Below are 27,130 nucleotides of genomic sequence, written 5' to 3'. Positions count from 1 at the left end.
AATGGATCTGCCGGACCCAACCACAATGTCCAAGGTATCTAAACAGCACTGATAATATTTGTTGCATTCACCACTTGTTGTAGTTTCATAAAAACAACTGGCTGAAGATCAACGGTCCATCTAGCTCAGTATTTTGTACCCTTAACAGAAGTGACCTGCAAAGGCCTCCAAACAGATCTCAACATATGCACATATGCCTTATACTGAATCAGACCCTTTGTCCATCAAGGTCAGTATTATCTATTCAGACTGGCAGTGGCTCTCCAGGGTCTCAGGCGGAGGTCTGTCACGTCATCTGCTGCCTGATCCTTTTAACTGGAGATGCCAGGGATTGAAACCGGGGTCTTCTGAATGCCACGCAAATGCTCTACTACGGAGCCACAGCCCCACCCCATCAAAACTACAGAACTAGGTAATACAATTATCAATGCCAATGTAGTTGACGCTCCAGTCTAATTCCTTAAAATAGGTGTGCAAACTCTGGGGGGATGTTGATTTTAAGATTAAACTTGCATTCCTAAAGCCACATATATTATACTGTACTTGGACAACTAGTTTTAATTTGTAATTAATGCAGGATAATAAAAGTTTATATTTCTTACCCATTGCTTTTGGTTATATGGAATTCCCTGGTCTTTTTAGAATTTTGAACACTGCATGGCGAACATAAGCATTTTAATACAGGCACCTATTAAGCAAGTTGCTAATTGTCCCATTGACCTAGCCATTGAGGCAAACTGAGCAGCTGTCCAAGACATTTTAATTGGAGATGCCAGGGTCTGAACTTGGGCCCTTCTGCATGCAAAGTTTGTGCCCAACAGAACCATGACCCCTCCCCACTAGCCGACACATTGCCACAATTTCTACCAAGGCTGTCCCTAAAAAGAGCAAAACAAGACCAATCCCTACGAGGCATGTTTAGTCTAGAGAAGAGGGGGTTGAGGGGGGACAGTATTTGAAGGGCTGTCACTTAGAGGAGGGCAGGGCGCTGTTGGCAACAGAGGATAGGACTCGCAATAATGGGTTTACATTGCGGGTGGAAAGGTAAGCAGCTGGATATTAGGGAAAACATTTTTACAGTAAGAGCTGTTCAACAGTGGAATTGGCTACCCAGGGAGGTGGTGAGCTCCCCCCTCACTGGCAGACTTTAAGCAGAGGCTGGACAAGCACTTGTCAGGGATGCTCTAGGCTGATCCTGCATCAAGCAGGGGGGTTGGACTAGATGGCCCCTTCCAACTCTATGATTCTATGATTGTCATAAGACACACTGCACCTTACAACACTCTCCATTTTTACCTTGTGTAGCTGTTTCAAGCCCTCTTCTGTTTTAACACATGATTGTTCAACATTGTAGTCGATCGTATCCAGAACAGTACCCTGGAATGAAGAACAGCACATGTCACTTCCACGGTATGAAAAAAATACCAGAAATCAAAGAAGTTATTAACGTTGAACTCGGTTTTTAAAATGTGGGTTGCAAAATGGATTAAGAACCAATCTGTTGAGTCTGAGATTGCCATCGGGCAATTTTTTGTGAAAATGCCACTGCGAACTTTCCCTTGGGTAAACATGTCAATTAGAAGACACGTATATAATATGGAAAACTTTATTATTAATAATTAGATAATTAGTCCGGATATGGGATGTCCAGATAAGGGATACTCTACCTGTAGCTGCTTTGATGCTCTTTCACCTTTAAGTATTGCTTCAACTAAGGTAAATGGCCAAAGGGAAAAGTTCCTGAATAGTTTAGAAACGAGAGACAGAAGGAAGACAGACACTTCCAGGAGGCAGTTGCTTCTGAAAGCAGCTGAGATAGGGCTGCAGTCTGTGCTCCCCCAATTTTTTCTTCCTTGCCCTCAAATATCCGCAAACCCGTACCTCCTTTAATCCTCAATTACATCACCAATGTCCTGTTTTTCAGATCAGGATGTACAAGTGGAGTCCCCCCCCCCCCAAACAAGATCTGACACTTCTGCTGTTGCTGAAAGACACTGTGCCCCAGTCAACTCAAGTACAGGGGCAATTAAAATTATACTTTGGGAAGTTGTACTTTGGTCACATTATGAGAAGACAAGAGTCACTGGAAAAGACAATCATGCTAGGAAAAGCTGAAGGCAGCAGGAAAAGAGGAAGACCCAACATGAGATGGATTGACTCCATAAAGGAAGCCACAGCCCTCAATTTGCAAGGCCTGAGCAAGGCTGTTAAGGATAGGATGTTTTGCAGGATACTGATTCATAGGGTCACCATGAGTTTACCTTACCACAATGGCTTCCAGTTACTGTGCCCTGGACTTAAATCTTGCTCGTCTGCTGCAGACCAACATGGCTACCCACCTTGAAACTACCTTGGCAAAGGGAAGCCTTCTCATATTTATAAATGGTGCTCATGATAGGAAAAAAATAATACCTTCAATTTTAATGAAAGAACACGGATCGCTTTATATGAGATCAGGAAATACCATGTCAATGCAACCGATACACTAACCTGTTCTACTATCATTGCTCCCAAATCCCTAAAAATTTCATTGAGATCGGAAATAGACTGTACAATTTGCCGGATTTCTCGCTCCCGCTCTTCCACCAGCAGCGTGTTTTGTTCCACCAATACTAGCTGGTCATCTGTGAAGCCCTTAAAAAAACAAAAAAACACAGAGGGTAAAATAGGTACCAACGTTGCCTAACGTTACAGTACCAAACAGGACACAGAATGCAGGTTTTCCATGTCCCGCATGTCTTTTCCATGTCCCATGTCCATGTCTTTGATGCTTTCAAACCCAAAAGCTATAATTAACTATAACATGCAACACGGGAATCACCTCTACTCTTTTATCTTATAAGTTTGTTTCTCTTTCCTCATTCTTCCCTCCCCCAAAAAAAAAATCTAAAAAAGTTACAGTAGTGCCACCAATAAAAATCAATCTTAGAATCTTTTCGGGGTCCCAAACAAACCAGCTTTCACTTAACCCAAAACCTATCTAAGGGATCTGAGACAAAGGGATAAGAAAAATGCCTCTCAGAGATCCCACAGGGTTAGCATAGGCGTTCACAGGTTATGTAAACTATTGGCCGGATTCATTATAAAAATGGCACTATATGGCCGTAATTCCTTTTTCCCTGTACAACCTATGAAAATCACCCTGCTCTAATCAAGCTGAGTACGTTTTGCATTGTACCTCTGCATCCTGACTCCAACTTGCCCTTCTTGGTATCACCCCTCCCGCCATAAGGGCTGACACAAATAATAATTGAGATGTAGCTGATGAAGTGAGTTTTGACTCATGAAAGATTATACCCTGGGGGGATTTTGATGGTTTCTAACATGCTACTGGACTCCAGCTTAAGTCCTGCTACTACAAACTAACATGCCTACCCAGCTGAAACAACTTATGTAACATTGTAAAAAGAAACAACAAAACCATCAGCCACCTATTGCAGATATGAAACATATTTAATTTGTCAGGGGTCAGATATGATCCAAATTTAATGCCCTTCCAAGCAAGTCACTCTTCAGCTTAGCTTTGTAGCTTACTCGATCATATATCGTATTGTTCTCGCCATCATCCATAAGGGGGACTGAAGTACCAAAGAAATGTTTGGATCTTTCTTCTCGATTCTTCATACCTATAAAGATTGGGGGGTGGGGGAGAAATGTGATAACAATTGTATTGAATTGTATTGTATTGAAACAGTTGCTCATGTCTTATTTTACTGTAGTTTCTCTACAGAATTTTGCAATGATCGATTAAGCCCCCTGCTGATTGATAGGCAGAATGTCCCAGATTCTTTTAATGTCACCTATTTATTGAATAACCGTTCGCCTCAAATATTGGAGACGGTGGCACAGTTTTTAAAGTTTGTTTTAAAAGTCCGCCAAACAGTTAATTAGGTGGTATTAGCAACAATGTTATTAATTGAGACTGTCTACTAACTATTTTTAAAAGGGTACCTTTTAATATTTCCATTCCTTTTGTATCCTTTTGTATTGTGCCCTTTTATGCCAATAAAGGAATGATTGATTATAAAGACAGCATTTATAAAGCGCAACAGTGGGTTGCACTCACAAGAATATACAAGTATCAGTGCCAGATCAGACCAATGTTCCATCTAGTCCAGTGTCCCGTTTCACACAACATCCAGCCAGATCCTCCTGGAAGGGGCGCAAGCCTCTCCCCGGTGCTGTTCTGCACCACCTCTGAACATCCCGTTGTTGCGGCTAGCAGCTGCTGGGCCACCCTTTTGGTCTTAAAGGCTTCACTGAATGATGGCACCTTACTAGGCATTTTTCAGTGCCTTGAGTCTCAGGAAGAGAGGAGACATCTCAATATAACTTCTGCAGAGATTACTGCCTCCACTACTGGAAAGCAGTGTTTAATCCACTGCAGGTTGGTATTCATTGGGATGTACTCAATGACTGCTCTACTTACAGTGGTGCTTTTCATCAGCATGGGGAGCATCTTCTAACACCCCAAAGCTCCTTACACTGGAGGAAAGCCCCTCTGCCAATGGGACACAGTTGTTGGATAGGGAACAGGCACAGTGCAAATTTGCAATGGATTAAGAGAGGGTTTCAACTGCCTGAAGGAGCAAATGAAGTAATCTGTGCAAAACAGTGAGATTTCTCATCTGTCTCTTCTTGGCACTCAAGGACCAGTAAGGGCCCCTTGAGAGCTCTTATCCAGCCACTGAGCCAGCCCCCCCCCCCAGTCCCGATCTGGGCAGGTGAAGCATGGCCTGGCCAAGTGACTTTGATGTCATATCCTACCCTCATAACAAATGAATTTGACACCCCTGAGCTAGAGTTATCACCAAGTGGGGTGCCACATGGAATACTAGTTTCAAAGCCCTCCGAGTCAAGGGAGAACTGGCAAGAGGTGACCTCCGTAGCATGCTTGGCAAGTAGAGAGCACCTGGCTCTTCGCTTACGTTTGAGATAGTCAGACTGCCCGTGCCTAAAATTGGTAGAGAGATCCTGAAGGGACTGGGCCAAGGAAGAAACAACGTTCTTGAGAAGCCGCTGCTCTTGCTCCGTACAGCCTCGAGATCTGCTGTGTAACGTCTGAATGGCCCTCTGACACCTGTGGAATAGCTGGCGGGAGAGCAACTTCCATTGGTGAAAAGAACAACAGGCACAGTTCTTAAAACACTCATCTTTTGAACTTTGCTTTAACAGGAGGACTGCTATAATCTATCACCCGCCGCCTTGCCAAACGACTGGTAGGATCTCGCTGTGCTTCTGCACCTCATCAAAAATCCAGGGGAATGGTCAGATTTTCCTCTCTTCTTGGCAGAACAAAGTGGATGACCGCTTTGTCAAGTGACTATATGCACGCTGACGTAAGTTACCACTTGGTAACCAGTAATTGGTATTCATCCTTGGAAACACCAGTAGAGGTAGCGTATCCCTTATCTGGACATCCCATATCCAGACTGAGCAAAAACCGGACCCTCCGAGCTGGCATGTAGGCAGATCTGTGCTGCCTGCTTTCAGTGTTTCCTCTCACCTAAAAAAATAAAATACAGTGTACACTGCATCGTAGGTGGAGACTGAAAGCCTGCCATTGTTAGTCTGTTTGGGGCTGAGAGAGTTCGGTGGGAACTGTGGCTATCCCAAGGTAACCCAGCAGGCTTCATGTGTAGGAGTGGGGAAACTAAGCCGGTTCACCAGATTAGATTCCTCAACTCATGTGGAGGAGTGGGGAATCAAACCCGGTTCCCCAGATTAGAGACCACTGCTCCTAACCACTACACCACACTGGTGCCATCAAGTCACACCCGACTCATGGTGACCCCTTCCAAGGGGTGTTCAAGGCAAGAGACAAACAGAGGTGGCCTGCCATCGCCTGCCTCTGCACAGCAACCCTGGAGTTCCTTGGTGGAGTTCCCCATCCAAGTACTAACCAGGGCCGCCCTGCTTAGCATTTGAGATACGATGAGTGCTATCCAGGCTGTCCCTCTAGCTTTAGACTATTTGGGGGTAGGGGGAGGAAGCTGGGCTTTCAAGTGTCTTTGGTGATGTCTGAAAGCCAAATTGGGCCTAGTTTAAGTAGAACATCGTTTAAAACTAAGTAACATTTGTATTAAACAACCTTACAGATAATTTCAAATGAATCTGCTATGTGTCAACTCAATGGCCATTTATGCAGGGTCAATTCTGATGCTCGCTCAAAGCTCTTTTTAAAAATATTGTATTTAAAATGCCTATTCATGATCCTGATTCAAAAAGAGAAATTCTACCACTACCCCTTGCTTGATCCTTCGTTTGAATAGCCACTGGCAATAGTTGTTCGCATAGCTAAAGTGCTTGTGATTTTTCATGGTTCTTTCAGTAAATGCTTCGGTGAGGGGGCAGAGCAAATACAAAAGGTCGTGTTAAAGGGGTTCTTAAGAAATGCAAAGCAGGTATGCGCTGGCTTCCCAGTCACTTCCTAAATGAAGGTTCAGCGTGAAAAACTCAAAAAATATGCAAAGCAATTCTGCCTGGAACGAACTGCTAATTACCAAGCATAAATAGCCAGTGACTGGCTGCAGCGCCGGCATTCAATACTGAACACACACACACTGGGCACCTGTGTGATCTCCTGGGTGGTGATTTCTATCGCATGCTCTTCTTCGCTGCTGTCATCCAGAGTTGGTCGGTTTAAATGCTTGTCGTGGAGACTGGCTAATTCTTTCATCTTCTGTTTTACCCTGGAGATTTCATATTGAATCTACAAGGCAAGTCAATAAAGAAAAACAGGGAGAAATCAGAAGACAGTGAGGCAAACAGAGGAAGTGTTTCTGGGAAATGCCAGATGTGGAGGAACCTTTGTTAAGAAAAAAATCACACGTGGTATCCATGGAGAAGCTGTGTGTAGTTTCAGCGGCATGCAGACAAGTGCAAGCTCTCAGTCACCTTTCAGACGTATCTCAATCCAATAACCAGATCAGGGGAAAATACGGCTGACAATAAAAATGCTATCTGTTCCACTGTAGCAGGCCGCCTGCTGTGCTTGAAAGGAGTGCGAAGAAGCATAGCTATGACCCTGGTTATTTGGTTGCATACTTAGTCTTTCCAACCCAGTATAGCAGTCAATTTTTTTTTGCTGTTTGTACATAATCACAGTCAGTCCCTGCAGGATTAGAGGGCAGGGCTTCCAGACTGAGTGGCTGAACCCTAGCACCCTTCTTATGCTTTAAGCCAGTGGTTCCCAAAGTGGGCAGTACCACCCCCTGGGGGGCGGTGGGATTCCCTAGGGGGGCACTAAGAGGTAAGGGGGGCAGCAGGGGGGCACTAGAGGTGGGCCCCTTCAACTGTGTTGTTCACTAATTCACAATAGATCAAGCTATGGCACCATGCTGGCAAATTTGGTGGAAACTATCAGAATTTTTTTCCAAGACTTTGAAGAGCTGGTACCACTGGGTCAAGTTCATCAGTTTTGTTGAATAAATTTCAACTAATTAAAAGTAAGATTTGATTTTGAATAGATGTGCAATTAACTGTTACTGTTTTGAAATTGTATTGTTATTATCTTCTTTAGTGAGTCATGCAAACCCCTATTTTGAATAATGCTTTTTATAGGACAGGGTAAGGGGCGCTGGGGTTGAGTTTGTGGAACCAAGTGGGCGGCGGCCCAAAAGGTTTGGGAACCACTGCTTTAAGCACTGCAGGTGCAGAAGACTATATTGGAAGTGTTACTCCTCTGAAGATGACTGCCACAGCTGCTGGCGAAATGTCAGGAAACAAAATACCAAGACCACGGTCACACAGCCTGGATAATCTACAAGAACTATATTGGAAGGTTCACAGACTGTGGTATACATAAAAGTCAGTTCCAGGATTCTGTCACTCCAGCGCAACCAAGAAGCAGAACTCAGGAGTGATTCAGATGTAGTAGTAACAGGATTCAATGGTTCCCATTAAGTTCTATGGGAAACGTCTGCCAGTTGCAAGGTTTTCAGGGAAAGGTAAACGAAAGAGCGGCTATTTTCTCAGATTTCCAGCCATGGAAGACACGGCTGTTTTGCCAGGAATTCAGTACCGAAAATAAACTTCGCTGCTGCTGATCAATAGCATAAAGCAACCACATACCGTATATAACCACGGGTGCCTTTTAACCATTTTATAAAGGGCACCTTTTAACCTTCCCATTCCTTTTGTAACCTTTTGAAGTGTGCTTGTATGCCAATAAAGGAATGAGGATGAACTATAACCACGTGGGCTAGGGTTCCATTCCACGATCTTTAAAATTGCAGACAGCTGTTTTAAACTCGGTTTGTTGCCCCGCAACTCAGATGAATAGAAGCTTTTAATGTTCCTTAAGGTTTTTGTGTTAATTAACTGCTGCAACTTTTAATCAATATTTAACGGATGTTTTCCCCGCCGTGACATAATCACCTGAAAAATCACACCCACTGCACAGACATAAAACTCACTTCTTCCACACCGTCAACCCACTTCGGGGGCAGCCTCTTCGTTACACAGATAGCAGCTTCAGGATCTAAACTGATCCCCGAGACCAGTGCCATGCGATCATCGGCAAGCTGCAGAAAGTAGAAACGATATATTTAAGGGCGCACAACAAGTTAGATCACCAGACAGGAATCCAGAGCAGTGGTTCCCCAAGAGATGCTCCCGGGAACCTTGGAAGCGCATCAAGTGTTGCTCCGTGAGAAATTAATCATGGCAGACCAAATCCCCTGGAAGGCTTATTTTCCACTGAAACTGACAACTGTACAGAAGTCTCGAGTGTTCTTTCAATCTGTGCAGGTGACAATAAGGCCCGACAGGCCTGTCGATGACGAGAGCCAGGGCTTTTTTGGTCCTGGCTCCCGCCTGGTGGAATACTCTGACTGGTAACCTCAGGGCCCTGCGGGACCGTAAGGAGTTCCGTGGGGTCTGTAAGACAGAGCTCTCCCACCAGGCCTACAACTGAGGACAGCTGCGGGTATCATCTTTACTGGTAGGGAAACCTTTCCCACCGGTGGGAGGTTTCTGGGGCAGAGCCTGAGGAGGGCGGAGTTGGGGAAGGGGAGGGACTTCAATGTCATAGAGTCCAATTGCCAAAGCAGCCATTTTCTCCAGGGGAACTGATCTCTATCAGCTGGAGATCAGTTGTGGTAGCAGGAGATCTCCAGTTAGTACCTGGAGGTTGGCAACCCTATTTACTGGTCTCCCTACCCTTCCCCCCTTCCTATATGCATAAAATCTTGCACTTGAATGGGTGGCCTCCTATATGGCTCTAGCAGTACAATTGTATTTTGAGCACCATCTTGTTGTTTTGGGGGTTTTAGGTGTTTATTTTATTGATGATTTTATTGTACCAATTATTTTAAATGATGTTACCCGCCCTCAGCCAGCTTGCTGGGGAGTTTTACAGTACTACACTGTTCATTTCCTCCAAGTAGGCATAGCTGGACGCAGGGCAACAATGCAACGAACAGTAATGCATTGTTTCTTCAGGAAACCAATATAAAAAGTCTGAAGTTAGATTGAAAATAAAAGGAAATGCTAGATTAAGATATCCTCAGCTAACACAGTGCTTGGCATTGCATGTGAAAAGTCTCTCTTAATTTGGTTAAAAAAAAAATCATGTGAACGGGACTAACTAAAAACAACAGTATGCAAGCTTTCAGATTCTCAGGAACACGTTTTAAGTATGCAAGTGGGGAAAGCAGATGTTTCAAGCTCCGATTTTCATTCAGGCTCTGTCTGTAACCTGTGCCAACTTGCCAGGCAGATTTGGAAAGTTTAGATGGTTCTGGGTAGACCTGGAATAAAGTTTTATTTTTAGCCTCTGGAGAAGGAAAAAAAATTGCAGCCGCCAACTGAAAATATTTTTTTAAGTTATTGATCAAACATCTCCCTAGCACCAAATGGAAGAACACAGGTTCCTTAAAAGGTAGTGGGAAAGTGCTCATCGTTATATTAACAAATCTGGAGATTAAGTTTAGGTGCTGCAATAGGTAAAATGTCAGTAGAAAGGAGTTATCAGGTAAAGACTCGTGTTTGCATCAGCTTCAGTCTCTGGCGTGTGTTATACTCAGTGAAGTATTTGCAAGCTTCGGAGAGTGTTGAAAGAAAAAGAGAAAAAGCAGATTGATCGTGTATACAACATCAAGACACTTAAAGTGATGTCGTCAGTTTTAGTGTCATCTTCCAATTCATAAATCTTACACCTGAAGATTGTATGTTTACATTTAGAGAAAAGAACAAATAACTTATTCCCAAATGAACACACCATCCTGCCCCTTATTTTAGGCTTTGGTCACATACAGTATTTTCTTGGAAACTTGGCACCCTCCGCCTCCCACCTTTGCAAGGTTGCAATAGAAGTAATCCTACAAGTAAGTGTGCTAGAGTGGAATTGGCCACAAGTGGTCAAGTATGAGGGAATTAAACCAGAGTTATCTTGGGGAGGGAAAAAGAAGGAAAAATGAGCCAAACTTTGAGAAAATAATGTGCAAAGTCAAAGGCTTAGAGGAAGGTATGATCTCACTTAATACTGTTTTTGCTAAATCCCACATTTAAATATGAATGCTTGAAAGAACACAACTCCCCCCCCATTCCCTGCGATATTTCAGTTCAGTCTCACAGCTATACAGAAGACTGCCAAGGTGGGTAGCTAATTTATATAATTATTTAAACATTTATTAGCCACTTTTCTACCCTGCGAAACTCAATGCGGCTTCCAATGTAAATAAAACAACGATTAAAAGACCACCATTTAAAATTAGGACTGCCAACAGAGAAAAACTGAATTGGTCAAACGCAGCCCTAAATAAAACTGCCTTTCACTGCCTCCTGAAGATCACAAGAGGAGCCAGGTGACTTATGGAGGTTGTTCCATAATCGTGGGAGCTGTCACCGAAAAGGCCCTCTTTCATGTGCCCGTCAGACAAGATTCTCTGATTGGTGGGACAGACAGGAGGGCCTCTCCCTGCGATCTTAACTCCCAGGCAGGAATGTATGGGAGAAGGAAGTCCTTAAGATACCACAGTCCCAAGCCACTTATGGCTACAGCAGGCTAGTTCGGCGAGGAGAAATACTCTTGGAAGTGGGTGTACTCCCACCAGGAAGCATAAACTCGGGTATGTGTGTGTGTGACAGTGCAATCCTAAGCAAGGCTACACCCTTCTAAGCCCATTGACTTCAATGGACTTTGTGATTTTGTTTAGGCTTGCACTGTGAAAGGAGTGGCCAGCTTGGCCAAAGTTGATTGAAGGAGGAGGAGAAGAGTTGGTTTTTATTTACCGGCTTTCTCTACCACGTAAGGAAGAATCAAACCGGCTTACAATCACCTTCCCCTCCCCTCCCCACAACAAACACCCCGTGAGGTAGGTGGGGCTGAGAGAGCGTGACTAGCCCAAGGTCACCCTTCGTGTGGAAACAAATCCAGTTAACCAGATTAGCCTCCACCGCTCATGTGTAGGAGTGGGGAAATCAACCTGGTTCACCAGATTAGACTACGCCACTCACGTGGAGGAGTGGGGAATCAAACCTGGTTCTCCAGATCAGAGTCCACCGCTCCAAACCACTGCTCTTAACCACTACACCATGATGGGTAGACCAATGGGATGCATGGGTACAGGTTATTCCTTCCTCCTATGGGTGTGTGTGTGAAAAACATACTGCTGGGCTACATGGAATTTGTACGAAACTGGGGAGACCTAAGCATAAATCCTCACTCTGCCCTGGAAGTTCAGTGGACGATCCTGGGTGCACAATCCTCTCTCAGCCTAAATGACTTCATAGCACTGCTGTGTGGATTTGTTCTCTCTTTCTCTCTCTGTTGCTGAAGTCCCTGGCAAAAGTAAAATTAATAAAACAGGTTGACTGAACTTTTACAGTTAACACCTATCTTTAAAAAAAAAGTTTCTATTCCTAATTGTCTCGGAAGGCTCCCAAAACTTCGGACCTAATAAACACCCCGGTTCGTTACTTTAATAAAACCTGATGATTTTGCACCCATTTTGCAAGGAACCGGCTCAAGGTTTTCCCGTATGGGCTCAGATATACAATTCAAGTAACATTTTGGCATACAAATTGCATATGTGGCTCCCTCAATATTAATACGAACTCGGTTATATGGAAAATATGCAAATAGCTGCAGGAACCCCCCTTCCCCCCGAGATATATCACCAAAGTTGCCTTCTGTAATTAAATAACTAAATAAATATTCTGTTTGTGTCTGCACCTTGTCGGCACCTTTGTTTTCGTAGAATCACAGAGCTGAAAGGGACCACCAGGGTCATCTACTCCAACCCCCTGTATAATGCAGGAAATTCACAACTCCCCCCCCCCCCACACACACCCAGTGACTCCTACTCTATGAACCAGAAGATGACCAAAAAAAAAAAATCCTCCAGGATCCCTGGACAATCTGGCCTGGAGGAAAATTGCTTCCTGACCCCAAACTGGAGATCGGCAGTACCCTCCTGGGCATGTAAGAAAGGGCCACGAGAGCCAAACACTGACACAGCCCTTCCTGCCCTCCCTCTCATGATCTGCCTAAGTCCCCCCAGACTGCCTTTTCTAGATACATTTTCAAGGGAAGAACAGCAGCGTTAGACAAAACAAAACTATACCTCATCCAGCTCCTGGGGTGGTTGGTTGATCCCATCAGCCCCATCCATATAGGGACAGCAAAAAGATTAAGAGAAGGAAACAAAAGAACAGGACAGAGCAGAGGGTACAGTCAGTCGAAGAAACACAGGAACTGCATTGTTCAAAACTGCTTAGCTATTTAAAAAACAAACAAAGCCTTCTAAAGGCAGGTTCAGCTTCTTAACCAGAATAGTTTTTAAATGTGATAGACAACTGTATATTTTCCCCTTTCCAAATTCACTCAATCCATGAATGAACAGTTTTACAATATATATAAACAAAGAAAGTGAAGCTGTAACATGCATACAGTGCAAGCTGTGATCATTTTCACCATAAGAGCCAAATCCAACCCCAGTTCATTGATTGAACTGGAAAATTTGGGACATCTCTGCAGGATCTGTTCTCATTCAGTACAAATTACAGATAACCCAGGGACGGCTCGAGATCCAGTCTGGTGCAACACTAACCAGCCATAAGATGGCTACTGAAGTTAACCCAATGGGTGTCATGCACCCAATGGGTGTCAGGATGGTTGCGTCTATGCAACTTCCTTGTAGAATATCCTGAATAGAAGCATTTCCAGGTATTATGTGTGGCTGTTGTATTCCAAACACACCTGTCTAGGAATCACGTCAATAACCACTTCTTTGGAGTCACGTTTTCAACTGGAAGGGGTTTTAGAAACAGATTTCCTGGCTGCCGATGGGAGAATACTTTTTTTGTCTCTCCACCACTGCAGTGGGAGACTTTGCTACCCTCATTCATCTGGTTCCTTGTTAAAATTTGTTGTTCACCCTCCCCTTGCCTGCTAAAGCAAGTGACTTACGCCACTATCAGAGGGTGGTGGTTGGGTCACCAACAGGGAGCCAGGAAGAAACTGGTGGGGGCAACAGACAAAGAATTCCCAGGGTTGGCAAGTCCCAGAGCATGCCTATTATAGTAGGTGCTGTGGAACACAGACAGGATAATGCTGCAGTCGTCTTGTTCGTGGGCTTCCTAAAGGCACCTGGTTGGCCACAGTGTGAACAGACTGCTGGACTTGATGGACCTTGGACTGATTCAGCATGGCTTTTCTTATATTCATATGTTCTGGAACCTGAAGCTGGCCTTTGGTGCCCTTTCCAAGGCAGGTATCCTGACATCAATGTGAAAGAGCAGAAAGCAACAGGCGCTCCTTTAGACATAGACTATTGACATGTCTTGGCTTTTGGATAATAGTATTTACAATCCTGGTCTTGGATACATTCAGGATTAAACTGTAAAGAGAGCAATGCATTTTAAGAAGAGTCGTGGCGCTCTAATTGTTATATTTAGAATCACAGAGTTGGAAGGGACCTCCAGGGACAACATTTTATAATTTTAATAATTTTATGAACACACACAACAGTCACCTTGGGTAGTGCAATATCAAAGCATTCCTAATATCTAAACAGTGGTACATGTTGTGAATTCTAGATGAAATGTACTGTATAGATCACTGAAATATGCAGCAAATACTAACGATGGACCATCACCTGTATGTCGATTGCCAGCATGCTGAAAACATGGGGGAAGCATGCTTGCTTTCAGACATCACACAAAATATACCTGGCTCTGCCCATATGTGAATATAAACATTCCTTGCTTTTGGGACACACATGGTAATATGCACAGAGAACCTAACTGTTCATAATAACTGTCAATGTGCAATTGCCCAAAGGAATACCGTATATACTCGCGTATAAGCCGAGTTTTTCAGCCCAAAAAAAGGGCTGAAAAAAGCCAACTCGGCTTATACGCGGGTCAATACGGTAGGGTAGGGGAGGAGGGAGGAGGGAAAACTTACCAGTGCCGTCGCCGCCGGCCCGCTCGCCTTCCCGCGGCCTGGGAGCGGCCAGCGGGGCCTGCCTGGGAGCAGGCAGGCCTCGCCGCCCCCCCCTGCCGCCGCCCCCCCGCCCCGCTCGCTTTTTCGCGGCCTGGGAGCGGCCAGCGGGGCCTGCCTGGGAGCAGGCAGGCCTCGCCGCCGCCCCCGCCCCGCTCGCCTTCCCGCGGCCTGGGAGCGGTCAGCGGGGCCTGCCTGGGAGCAGGCAGGCCTCGCCGCCGCCCCCCCCCCCCCGCCGCCCCGCTCGCCTTTTCGCAGCCTGGGAGTGGCCAGCGGGGCCTGCCTGGGAGCAGGCAGGCCTCGCCGCCGCCCCCAGCCCGCTCACCTTCCTTCGGCCTGGGAGCGGCCAGCGGGGCCTGCCTGGGAGGCTGCCGGGCCCGTGCCGCTTTCCGCCGCCCAGAGCGGCCTGGGGCGGCCTCCTGCGGCTGCAGGAAAGCCGCCCCCACCGGGCCCGCGCCGCTTTTCGCCGCCAGGAGCCGGTAAGGTAAGCCTGCCGGGGGGGGAGGAGTTATAAGCCGGCCCTCGGCTTATACGCGGGTGCCTAATTTTCCCCCAATTTTGGGGAGAAATTAGGCACCTCGGCTTATACGCGGGTCGGCTTATACATGGGTATATACGGTACAAACTCCTTGAGGACTCGGTTGACTCAAAGACAGAAAAAGGAAAGAGGGCACCCCCTTGCTTAATTGGTGCCCATGACAATGGTAACCTCTTCCTTCAGCCAGTGTAGTGTAGTGGTTAAGAGCGGTGGTTTGGAGCGGTGGACTATGATCTGGAGAACTGGGTTTGAGTCCCCACTCCTCCATATGAGCAGTGGAGGCTAATCTGGTGAACTGGGTTGGTTTCCCCACTCCTACACATGAAGCCAGCTGGGTGACCTTGGGCTAGTCACACTCTCTCAGCCCCACCTACCTCACAGGGTGTCTGTTGTGGGGAGGGAAAGGGGAAGGTGATTGTAAGCTGGTTTGATTCTTCCTTAAGTGGTAGAGAAAGTCAGCATATAAAAACCAACTCTTCTTCTTGCTTCTCCCCAAGCAAAGAAAAACCAGATTTAGACCCTGCTGACTATTACACTATTTGAACTAGGGCCTAGAAAAATATTTTCTTTCGACTCAGGATAGCAAAACCTTTCAAAAAACACACAGCTCTTTCATATATACGAGTCATTATTACCCCATTAACTATTTGAAAGAACCTGCGTGTGATTGGTTGTTTGTTTCTCTGCTTGTTTTTATTTGACTTTTACAAACATTACAAGCATTAAAACTGCAGATGCCTGAAATAGCCTAGGGATCTAAAGTCATAATCTGGACAAACAATTGGTAAGAACTGGCAACGGCAGTGCCAAAATAAAGCACCCTGGAAAATCTATTACCAGATGTGACCTTTGCCATTGTAAAAATGTTATTTAAAAATTGTAAAAATGTTGACTTCAGAAGCTGCCGGTTACAAAGAAAACTATTTACACAGTTGAGTCAATCAAATGGGAAGAGTTGAAACTTAAGCACGAAGAACTGCCTATTCATACGGAAAAGGGCATTAATGCAAAGCAAGTGGGAAAGATGTGAAGGCCCATATGTATGTGAATACCCTTTTTAAGACAGATGAAAAGCCTGGGCCAAAAAGGAAATGAATACAGAAGACAACTGGGGCAGATCGTGTTCGTTACCAGCCAGGAAAACCTGCCTTGTTTTACAGTAAAGAATATGGATGGGTCAAAAGAGCTGCTTTTGCCACTAACTGAATATATCAAGTACAGTTCATACAGGGATGCTTTATTCCTCTTAATAATGTTTGTCTTTTCTAAAGGGGGGGAACTCCTTTCATACTCTGCATTTTATTATTACTATTCCATATGCAATTTCATACAGCACCGGGATCTGCAGTGCTCCCAAGATCTGAAGCAAAATTTTATAAATGCAAAAGCATCTTGCCAATCCTGTTGGCTTAATGCCTCTGTAAGGGATGACGGAGTCCCCAGCTGGCTACAGGAGGCTGTGGATAGACCGTTTCTTAAGAAGCCCTCTCTCTTCAGCCGTCAAATCTCAATCACTTCCATCCAGTCTAGACGATTCCATGCTTGGGATATGGTGCATAGCTATAAGCTGGCATTCCAACTCCAAAGATTCCTGGAGAACAATGATTATCCAGCTCAATTTCAATCTAATTGCCATATGAGTACAATTTTAATAATATGCTGATTTTAGTTATTCCCTTATGAACCTATCCTACCACTATGGTCATCTTCCGAGGCCCTGCTTCAGGTGCCCCCGAAGAATTGAGAGCCAGCCTGCTGTAGTGGTTAACAGCGGTGGTTTGGAGCAGTGGACTATGATCTGGAGAACCGGGTTTGATTCCCCACTCCTCCCCATGAGCAGCGGAGGCTAATCTGGTGAACTGGATTTGTTTCCCCACTCCTACACAAGATGCCAGCTGGGTGACCTTGGGCAAGTTGCAGTTCTATTAAGAGCTCTCTCAGCCCCACCTACCTCACAGGGTGACTGTTATGGGGAGGAGAAGGTGATTGTAAGCCGGTTTGAGTCTCCCTTAAGTGGTAGAGAAAAGTCGGCATATAAAAACCAACTCTTCTCCTTATGAGATTAGGCGGATGGCAACCTGGGAGAGGCTCTTTTGTTCTGGTCTCCCTTATTCACGTGTACACATGAAGCTGCCTTATACTGAATCAGACCCTTGGTCCATCAAAGTCAGTATAGTCTATATAGTCTTTATTTTTTAATAAATATTTTTATTGGTTTTTAATAGAAAATGGGATACAGAAGGAAAAAGGGGCGGGGGAATAAAATTTAAAGATATATATATATATATATCTTTTCTTTTTAAAAATTTTATTCCCCCGCCCCTTTTTCCTTCTGTATCCCATTTTCTATTAAAAACCAATAAAAATATTTATTAATAAATAAATAAATAAATAAATTCCCCCCCCGGGGGGGGGAGAGTCAGTATAGCCTACTCAGACCAGCAGCAGCTCTCCAGGGTCTTAGGATAGAGGTCTTTCACATCACCTACTTGCCTGGTTCCTTTAACTGGAGATGCCTGGGAGTGAACATGGGACATTCTGCATGCCAAGCAGATGCTCTATGACTGAGCCACAGCCCCTCATCATTTCTCTGTAGTGTTGCCATCTTCTGCCAGTGGGTGAAGACTTCTTTTCACTTGGAGTTCCCTCAGTGATCCTTCCTTCCAGCCCAATGTTTTTACTGTCATTTTTGTATATATATTAGCTCTGGTTTTAATTGTTTTAATGATTTGGCTTTTATTGGTTTTAATGGTTTTTAAGATGTTAGTTAGTTAGAAGAAGAGTTGGTTTGTATACACCAATTTTCTCTATCTTTTGAGGAGAATCAAACCAGCTTACAATCACCTTCCCTTCCCCTCCCCACAACAGACATCCTATGAGGTAGGTGACGCTGAGAGAGCTTTAAGAGAGCTGTGACTAGCCCAAGGTCACCCAGCTGGCTTCATGTGTAGGAGTGGGGAAACCAACCCGGTTCACCAGATTAGCGTCTGCCACTCATGTGGGGAATCAAACCAGTTCTCCAGATTAGAGTCCACCATTCCAAACCATTGCTCTTAACCCTCCTGCTCAAACCATGCTGGCTGTGATTGTATTATGTATGTTTTAATTTGTTAGCTGCCTTGGTGGCCCTTATAAGGGCAGAAAGGCAGGGTATACATTTTTAAAAAACAACAACAGAATATAAAAGTTGGGAAATTACGAGCTGCTTTTGGCCGGCTATCATTTTATAATGCAGCTGTGCTTTCAGGTTGTTTTTAAGTTATTGGAATCTGCCCTGTATATCTGTTTTAGGATGGAAGAGTGGGAAATAAGCCTTAATAAATAAAAATATGCAGGCTTTTGAAGTGCATCTAGTGGTGTACTCTCTTAGAACTAGAAGGCCTCATATATACACACACATATTCTCTAGTCTTCAAGAAGTCAACCCAGTTCATATAAAGCGGCTCTTAGCTATCCTGTTTAGGTTAATTATTATTCAATTTCATTATAATGCTCAGTTTCATTACTATATTGCATATAATATATTGCATATAATTATAGTAATGCCACTGTGCAAGACGGCTATACACAGACATAAGCCTGGGTGGTTCATTAGCCACCGTAGATAAACATGGAGCCATTAAGAGTCAGCTGACATCCTGCTCAGGATCCCTGCTAACCCTGCTAATGTGGCTGAGGCTTTCTGAGAATGGGGCACTATGCCTTTACAGAGCGGCTTAACAAAGAGACAGGTACAAGGGCAGCAAAAAAGAGGTTAAGGATTGCAAAGCAGTTGCTTTGAGTTCCAGCAGTGCCACAAACCTGACTGAATTCTATGGGGGTGGAAGAAGGGATGCCATGCGTCCTCTCTACTGCAACAAACTGATGGGAGCGGGGAATTCACTCCAATGTGGTGAACAGAGCACGTCAGAAGGTGGAATTGTCTGCTCTAGGTAGAAAGAGAACTTAAAACCTCTAAAGAGGAACTTGGGCAAGAGTTTGTGAATATTCAAGGTAACCCATTGGGTTGGGTTCCGCATTTGTTTTCTGCTAGTGATTTCACATTCCCCAGGGCAAGGAACTTTCCACTGCCAGAAGAACCTTTTGTACCAGGGAAAGGTTTTCCATGGGAGGAAAACTCCACTGCTAACAGAACAGATCTGTGGGATCCAACCCATCTGATTTTAGCTTACTGTAATAAATAATAAAGCTGTTAGCGATGTTTTCCCCCCATTCTAACTCTCCTTTCAATACATTTCTTACTGCTGTGCATGCAGGAACACCTGTCTACCTGGTGCTAAGTAAATATTTTAGAGCAAACACAAACCCCCAGAACATGTAGGGTTTTTTTCTTTTTAAATAGGAGACTTTGGAAGCACTCACGGACCCCTTCTAAATAACAAAGACGCCTATGCAGTTCTGCACAAACCAGTTGTTAAGAGCAATAGGTCTCAAGGTGTACAATTTTAGAATTTTGCTAAGGTATAAATTACTGCATTGACCCATAACGGCCATCTGGATGTTCTGCTTCAACAAAAAGAGTCCTGTGCCTTCTAGGAGATGCATACAGCTTTTACTTTTCTTGTTATGCCTTAGGGCTAAACTACAGCAACACAATAAACAACAGACATGATTAATGTTTAATGTGTTTGTGCAGGCTAGCCAACTGTCCGGAGAAAATAATGTCTTGCCCCTTTAACAGAGGTCAAAATGGGCTGATGAAGCTTTTCACGGCACAGAGGTGAAGAATGTCTACTGGTAAATAACATCCTGTTTTAAAAGAGCTGGGCATTTCCCCCTCTACCGTTAGTGATTCTATATTTATGACACTTCATGGCACACATTTATAATATCTTCCTTTCACATAACCAAAATACAGAGCTGGAAGTAACACACAGGGCAGCTAGATAACCTTCCAACAGCCTAGTACCTACTGCTTAGATTACTACATATTAACACGTGCAAAGTATTTCATTAATTAATTTTTCAAGGACATGCGGAAATAAATAAATTGATAACCAAAGGTTCAACAGTTAAACGGTATACTATACAGTAATGCAAAATAATGCTACTATGACTCAAAGCAGAAATTAGTGTAACATTATTTTCCCTCCCCCCTTTTTTCCCTTTAAGGGAGGGGAAGGGGGGGCAGCAGTTTCACGTTTTATTAAAAGAACAATATTGGTATAATAATGCTTTATTAATGATACTACCAGCAAGCTGAGAAGAGAGCAAAATGAATGGACAGAACGAGGTGCTGGATATGAAAAAAAGACAAAAGAATGCAAGTTGTAGAAAAATGCTGTATCTTTAAAAGTCTGAAACTGGGCCCTCAGAAATTTGACTACTCTCTTTTGGTACCAAGCTATTGCCCAAAAACTTGATGTTGGATTCAATATTCCTTTAAATTCTGGCAGCTTTAAATTCCCCTGACCTGACCTAGGGATACTAAGTATCTATAGTAATGAAGCTGAACAAAGGAAAACTAAAGAGGGACATTAGGGTTGAACAACAGTTCTTATTTCAGGCCTCTTACATTTGAGTGCTCTAGGAAGATAGAAAGGATGCAGCTAAGATAGTCAGAGAGGCTCACTGACATGTTCAAAGTCATTCAGAAGATTCAGAAAGATAACAGACACATGCCAGAGTATAGGGCTGCACTTAACTTTAATTGTCAGGGTTAATTATCTACAGGTAAGCTGGGACCTAGCTTTCAAACAGCTCAACCCAAAAGGGGAATATTGCGACTGGGGAAGGCAATGGCAAATCACCCTGTAAAAATGTCTGCCTAGTAAATGTTGCGATGTGACCTCACCCTATGGGTCAGTAATGACCTGGTGCTTGCACAGGACTTTACCTTTTACCTTTAGCAGGGAGCAGCAGATACAGACTACCTTAATTCTTAATGGCACTTACTGAGCAAGTTCTATGGGGCAAATCTGGGACACACTTAAGAGAATGCAAAACAGGTTTACGCCCTGCTTTATAATGTCCCCAAGCACATTTCTATAGTTTTTCCCACCTAAGTGAATGGTTGTAATTCATCCCATGGGGCCAAGCAAAATACTGTACTCATGTACGGCAGGAGGGACTGTGCTCAAATTTCAGAGACAAACACGATGGCTGTTGAAAGTGAACCACATTATTCTGTTTGAGTTTACTCAGGAGTATCTAAGACTAGAAAAAGATGATTCCACCAGGAACCCTCATATCATTTGGATTGCCGAATCAAAAGAAATGAAAGGCAGCTGGTGGGGGGGGAGATAATCAGTGTTTCAACCTGCAAAGCCCCCCAGGCAAGTGAATGAAAGTTAGACCTCAAGCAACATCAATCAACATAAGGCTGCTCTAAGCCCATATTATTGATTGGAAACAGGAAGAAACATATTTCATATACTTCCCATTAAAAAAAATGGCCTGAAGGAAAATCTGGGTGATGTTTTATACTGCCACAAGAGAATGGGAGGGGCTGTGGCTCAGTGGCAGAGCCTCTGCTTGGCATGCAGAAGGTCCCAGGTTCAATCCCCGGCATCTCAAATTAAAGGGACGAGGCAAGCAGGTGATATGAAAGACCTCTGCCTGAGACCCTGGAGAGCCACTGCTGGTCAGAGTAAGCAATACTGACTTTGATGGACCGAGGGTCTGATTCAGCATAAGGCAGCTTCATGTGTTAAATAAATGTATACCAGTCAGCCATTCAAGATGAAAACACTCAGAACCCAATGGGTGAGCATTTCCGCCTGCCTGAATAATATTTAAAAAGTTGCAGTATACCCTGCCAGAAATTTTGTTAAGACTTTAAGGTGCTACTGGACTCTTCCTCTTTTCTAATGCTCATAGTGTCACACCTCCCAAGCTGCCATTTCCTCCAGGGGAACTCTTCTCTGCAGACTGGAGATAAGTTGTAATTCTAGGAGGACTCCAGCCCCCTGGAAGATGGTAAATCTAACTGGAATTCATTTGGGGATCTGATACTATCAGACCCAGTAGGAACTTAGGATGTTCACTACAAAAAGTAACTGTTCCTCCTACCTGGTTTATGTAAACTATTACAATTCATCCTACTTCGCCAATTCATCAACAGTTAGAAAAGGCCCACACCCACTACGAGTATATTTTTCTGACTGGATCTTGCTTCCATCAGTACTGCCAGGGCCTGGGGTAGGGAAATCTGGGGTAGGAAGCCCTTTTATTGCTGTGGTGTATTGGCAGCTGCCGCAGCAACCAAAAAACCACACAAGCCTGTCCGTGTGTTACAACCATCTGAGGCTCTGGATCTGTTGATAGTAATACTTAATTTGTTTACTTTCTTGCTGAGGTTCAAAGTAGATGACCACAACAAATTCACTAATTAAGATGCCACAAGAATATTTCTGTTTTGGATGCAGCAGGCTAACATGGCCATGTATGTGTGTTAAGTGCTGTGGAGTCGCTTCCGACCCATGGCGACCCTATGAATTAATGACCTCCAAAATATCCTATCATTAACAGTCTTGCAAAGAAGACAAGTTGGTTTTTATATGCTGACTTTCTCTACCACTTAAGGAAGAATCAAACCGGCTTACAATCGCCTTGCCTTCCCCACAACAGACACCCTGTGAGGTAGGTGGGGCTGAGAGAGCTCTATGAGAGCTGTGACTAGCCCAAGGTCACCCAGCTGGCTTCATGTGTAGGAGTGGGGAAACCAACCCGGTTCACCAGATTAGCCTCTGCCGCTCATGTGGAGGAGTGAGGACTCAAACCCGGTTTTCCAGATCAGAGTCCACCGCTCCAACCCACCGATCCTAATCACTACACCATGCTGGCTCCCTTAATAAACCTACCCCTCCCTCCCATAACAAAGCTACCCCTTTGGAATCAAGAAGAGAAATTGCCTGCAGCTCCCTGCTCAGTACACATTTGGGCACAAACCCAATTAGCTTCCACACATGCATCATGTGACCCTTAGTTCATTCTAAGAAACCTTAACTCTGGTTCTTGTAGGTTATCCGGTCAGAGACACCGTCCTTCAGTGTTACTCCTCTGAAGATGCCTGCCACAGCTGCTGGCGAAACGTCAGGAAAGAAAATACCAAGACCACGGTCACACAGCCCGGATAACCTACAAGAACCAATGAACTCTGACCATGAAAGCCTTCGACAACGTTAACTCTGTTCCAGGAAAACCAGGTTTCAATAGAACAGGGATGCCTTTAAGTATTCCTTTGAAGGGGCACTGGGCTAAGTGGAAACAACCATATTTAAGTAAACAAAAGCCCTTGACAGAATTGAGATGGGTGGAAGGAGCCTGGGGTGGGAAGGAAGAAAAGGAAGACAGGACAAAAACAGCCAAGAAAGAAAGATGCAAAATAAAACACAAAGCTTGCTTGCTGTCTGACAGACCTAAGCACTTGGCACTAGAACAGCGAAATGTAGGATACACATTAGGATGAAGGGAGGAGACTCACCGCAGCAGCCATGCTACGTGAAGTCAGAGGGCTGGAGGAGCCGTAACTACTCACTTGCTCGGCCAGCAGCTGCCGGCTTTGGATCGCGTTGTTCCGCAACAACAAGAACGCGTCAGTTAAACGCCGGGTGGCCATGGCTTTAAATTCCCCACAGGGCCTTTCAGGGCCCCCCCCTTCCCTAAAGAATCCCCACCCAAAGACCCTTCGACACACGCCTCTACCCGTCCCCCAAGTATCCTATGGATACCAACAGGTTATTTCTTTAAAAGTCCCCTTTCTGGTTGTCCCCTGCAGGGAAAAAGGTCTACGAGACCCGTGCTTTGCAGCCCAGGACTTTCAAGCATCCTCTCGGGGCTTGCCAAAGAGCCCCGCCAATGCTCCTCCTAAAACGATCCCACAAAGCTGCTTTGGGTCTCCCCTACAACGTGCAAGGAGAGGCCCCTTTTCTCAGCCCCCCTCCACCTCAAAGCGCCCAGAGGCCCCGCTACTTCTTCCCCCGTTGCTAGTGGGCCACCGCCCGGCCTCCCCTCGCTGAGCGCAAGCCTGCCTGACTGCAAGCCCGGCCTGCAGCCCAGACTTCCCGGGGAGGACGCGGCCCACGTGCGTCCCGGCCAGCTCCTCTATCCCCGCCGCTCACGGCGGGGGACAAGGAAGGGACCCAGCCCCGGCCCCCTGCTGCACCCCCACATCCTGCCCAGCTCGGCCCCGGATGGACCTGACGGGAAACCCGGCAGAAGCGCGGCTCATTTCCGGGTGGTGCGCCGCACAAGCCTCCCCCCCTCGCCAGCCGAACCCGAGCGCGAAGGTTCCGGGGGGTTTTCGGGCCGGCGAGAGCCAATCGGGAAGGGAAGGAGGGAGGAAGCGGCTGCGGTGTAAATTGTTCTCGAGGGACTCTTCGGGTTCTTCGCTGAAGAAGGCGTAGAAATGCTCAGGAATGTCGTGCACGTGTTTAAATGTGCATTTATTTTCCGTTGCAATTGAGCCCTTTTAATCCGCCCCCTCAAGGAAACAGAGAGGAGTTGTTGTTGTTTTTATAGTAGAAAAGGGCAAGAGTCCAGGAGCACCTTAAAGACTAAGAAAGGCAGAAGGGCAAGAGTCCAGGAGCACCTTAAAGACTAAGAAAGGCAGAAGGGCAAGAGTCCAGGAGCACCTTAAAGACTAAGAAAGGCAGAAGGGCAAGAGTCCAGGAACACCTTAAAGACTAACAAAAAATATTTTCTGGCAGGGTATGAGCTTTCGTGAGCCACAGCTCACTTCTTCAGATACAGCTAGACTGTGAATCCAGTAGAGGAGAGTGAATTCAGACAAGCATTAGTATGTAAATGTTAACAGTATGTAAATGTAAATAGCAGGCGTGATGGGATTAGATGCAGAAGAGTCTGTGATGTCCAGGGGAGAGATGGGTGTGGAGAAATCAGCATTGGTCATGAGCCATGAATGCAAGGTCTTTATTCAGCCCAGGTCAATGCATTGACTTTATTTTTGTTAGTCTTTAAGGTGCTACTGGACTCTTGCCCTTATCTAAAAATATTTTCTGGCAGGATATCAGCTTTCGTGATCCACAGCTCACTTCTTCAGAGCAAGAGCCCAGGAGCACCTTAAAGACCAACAAAAATATTTTCTGGCAGGGTATCAGCTTTCGTGATCCACAGCTCACTTCTTCAGAGCAAGAGCCCAGGAGCACCTTAAAGACCAACAAAAATATTTTCTGGCAGGGTATGAGCTTTCGTGAGCTACAGCTTACTTCTTCAGATACAGCTAGAATGTGAATCCATCTGTCTGTAAGTAGAGGAGAGTGAATTCAGACAAGCATTAGTATGTAAATGTTAACAATATGTAAATAGCAGGTGTGATGGGATTAGATGCAGAAGAGTCTGTGATGTCCAGGGGAGAGATGGGTGTGGAAAAATCAGCATTGGCCATGAATGCAAAGTCTTTATTCAGCCCAGATAAATGCATTGACTTTATTTTTGTTAGTCTTTAAGGTGCTACTGGACTCTTGCTCTTTTCTACTACTGCAGACAGACTAACACGGCTACCAACTGTGAGGGTTTTTTTTAATGTATCTTTTTGTAGTGGTTAAAGTGTGGCACTAGGACCTGGGAAACTCAGGTTCAAATTAGGGTTGCCAGCTCCGGGTTGGGAAAACCTGGAGGTTTGGGGGGCGGAACCTAAAGAGGGCGGGATTTGGGGAGGGGAGGGACTTCAATGCCATAGAGTCCAATTGCCAAAGCGGCCTTTTTCTCCAGGTGAACGGATACCTATTGGCTGGAGATCAGTTGTAATAGCAGGAGATCTCTAGCTATTACCTGGAGGTTTAACTAAGAAGGGAAAGAACCTATGCTGAAGTAGTGGCACCTATATAGAGAAACAGCACGTGGCTCAATGTATTCACAATTGAAGTAAGAGCATGTTACATCACACACAAGAATATTTCAAAATCAATATATTCACAACAACATTCAAAACTGAAATAAAACATGTTACATCACACACAAGAAAAACCACCAAACTGAAATATAGCCTCGCAGGGCTTAAGGCAACGCCAATAAGGGCAAGTTCACTGCAGCCAGTCAGCTTACCTGGAGGTTGGCAGCCCTAGTTCAAATCCCCACTATCACCATGGAAGCTTGCTGGGTGACCTTGGGCCAGTCACACACTCTAAGCCCTGACCCTGGCTAGTATTTGGATGGGCAATCTCAAAGGAATACCAGAACTGGTGAACTGGATTTGTTGCCCCATTCCTACACATGAAGCCATTTGGGTGACCTTGGGCTAGTCACAGCTCTCTCGGCCCCACCTACCTCACAGGGTGTCTGTTGTGGAAAGAGGAAGTGGAGGTGATTGTAGCTGGTTTGATTCTTCCTTAAGTGGTAGAGAAAGTCGGCATATACAAACCAACTCTTCTATTGTGGAGATATGGGAATGAAGGTACCATGGTATAGCCCAATCTCGTCAGATCTCAGAAGCTAAGCAGGGTCTGCCCTGGTTAGTATTTGGATGGGAGACCACCAAGGAATATGCCGGCACTGGCAAAACTATCCTTGTTAGTCTCTTGCCTTGAAAACTTGATGGCACTTTGCACACACCTTTAAAGACTGTGTGAAATTACATTCCGCATTATGGAGATATAAAAGCACTGTGGAGATATTCAATTCGATTTATTATGGTCATTTGACCAGCATTATAAAAATACAAGAATGAATATCGTTGGCCTTACTGCTGTGGAGATATAAAAAGGGGAATCGAAGACAGAATGAAAAAGAAAGAAAAGACTGTCCCGATTCGGGGGAAGGGGAGTGGCTCAGGGTTGCCCAACGCTTATTTTAGGATGCACTTGTCCCAGTTCCTTTTTCAAGCCATGTTTCCAGTATAGTCCTATGAGCTCCTTCTTCAGCGCCTCCCAAATGGAAGCTTTTGGGTTTGGAGAAGGGAGGGATCTCAGCAGGGTATAATGCCATATACTGCCATTTTCTCCAGGGGAGCTGATATCTGTAGTTTAGAGATCAGCTGTAATTTCGGGAGCTCTCCAAGCTCCACATACAGGTTAGCAACCCTAGTCCCTGCATGTGAGTATGCATGATTTGTTGTGATCCAAAGTTTGTTTTGGGATTCAGACTGTTATAAATATCATCAGTGTTGTGGTTTTGATGTGCAAGTCGCAAATAAGGAAATAGGAAACAACTTCTCTTTTAGATTGCAATAGAGTAGGAAGTAG

The 27,130-nt window shown here is 44.9% G+C and overlaps 1 protein-coding gene across 3 annotated transcripts in view; it reads right to left on the bottom strand.

The window, feature by feature from the left end:
• The window catches only part of STX16 (syntaxin 16), a 29,383-nt gene extending 5,797 nt beyond the window's left edge, over positions 1-23,586 (bottom strand). Inside the window, exons 1-7 of one of the 3 annotated variants that reach the window (XM_056844490.1) lie at positions 23,467-23,586; positions 8,418-8,525; positions 6,572-6,712; positions 4,929-5,091; positions 3,535-3,626; positions 2,491-2,634; positions 1,297-1,377 (exon numbers count right to left, since the gene is read on the bottom strand). In XM_056844490.1, the coding sequence (XP_056700468.1) occupies positions 1,297-1,377; positions 2,491-2,634; positions 3,535-3,626; positions 4,929-5,091; positions 6,572-6,712; positions 8,418-8,525; positions 23,467-23,547 (810 nt within the window). In that variant the 5' untranslated portion in view covers positions 23,548-23,586. Of the gene's footprint in view, positions 1-1,296; positions 1,378-2,490; positions 2,635-3,534; positions 3,627-4,928; positions 5,092-6,571; positions 6,713-8,417; positions 8,526-12,569; positions 12,669-23,412 lie in introns of those variants that run through there. The other 2 variants (XM_056844489.1, XM_056844491.1) reach the window with 2 other exon arrangements.
• Positions 23,587-27,130: the final 3,544 nt, after the last annotated feature.

This window comes from Euleptes europaea, chromosome 2 (assembly GCF_029931775.1).
Source record: "Euleptes europaea isolate rEulEur1 chromosome 2, rEulEur1.hap1, whole genome shotgun sequence".
Lineage (NCBI taxonomy): Eukaryota > Metazoa > Chordata > Lepidosauria > Squamata > Sphaerodactylidae > Euleptes > Euleptes europaea.
Note: the sequence above shows the minus strand (reverse complement) of the source record. Positions and strands in the feature narration are given on the sequence as shown.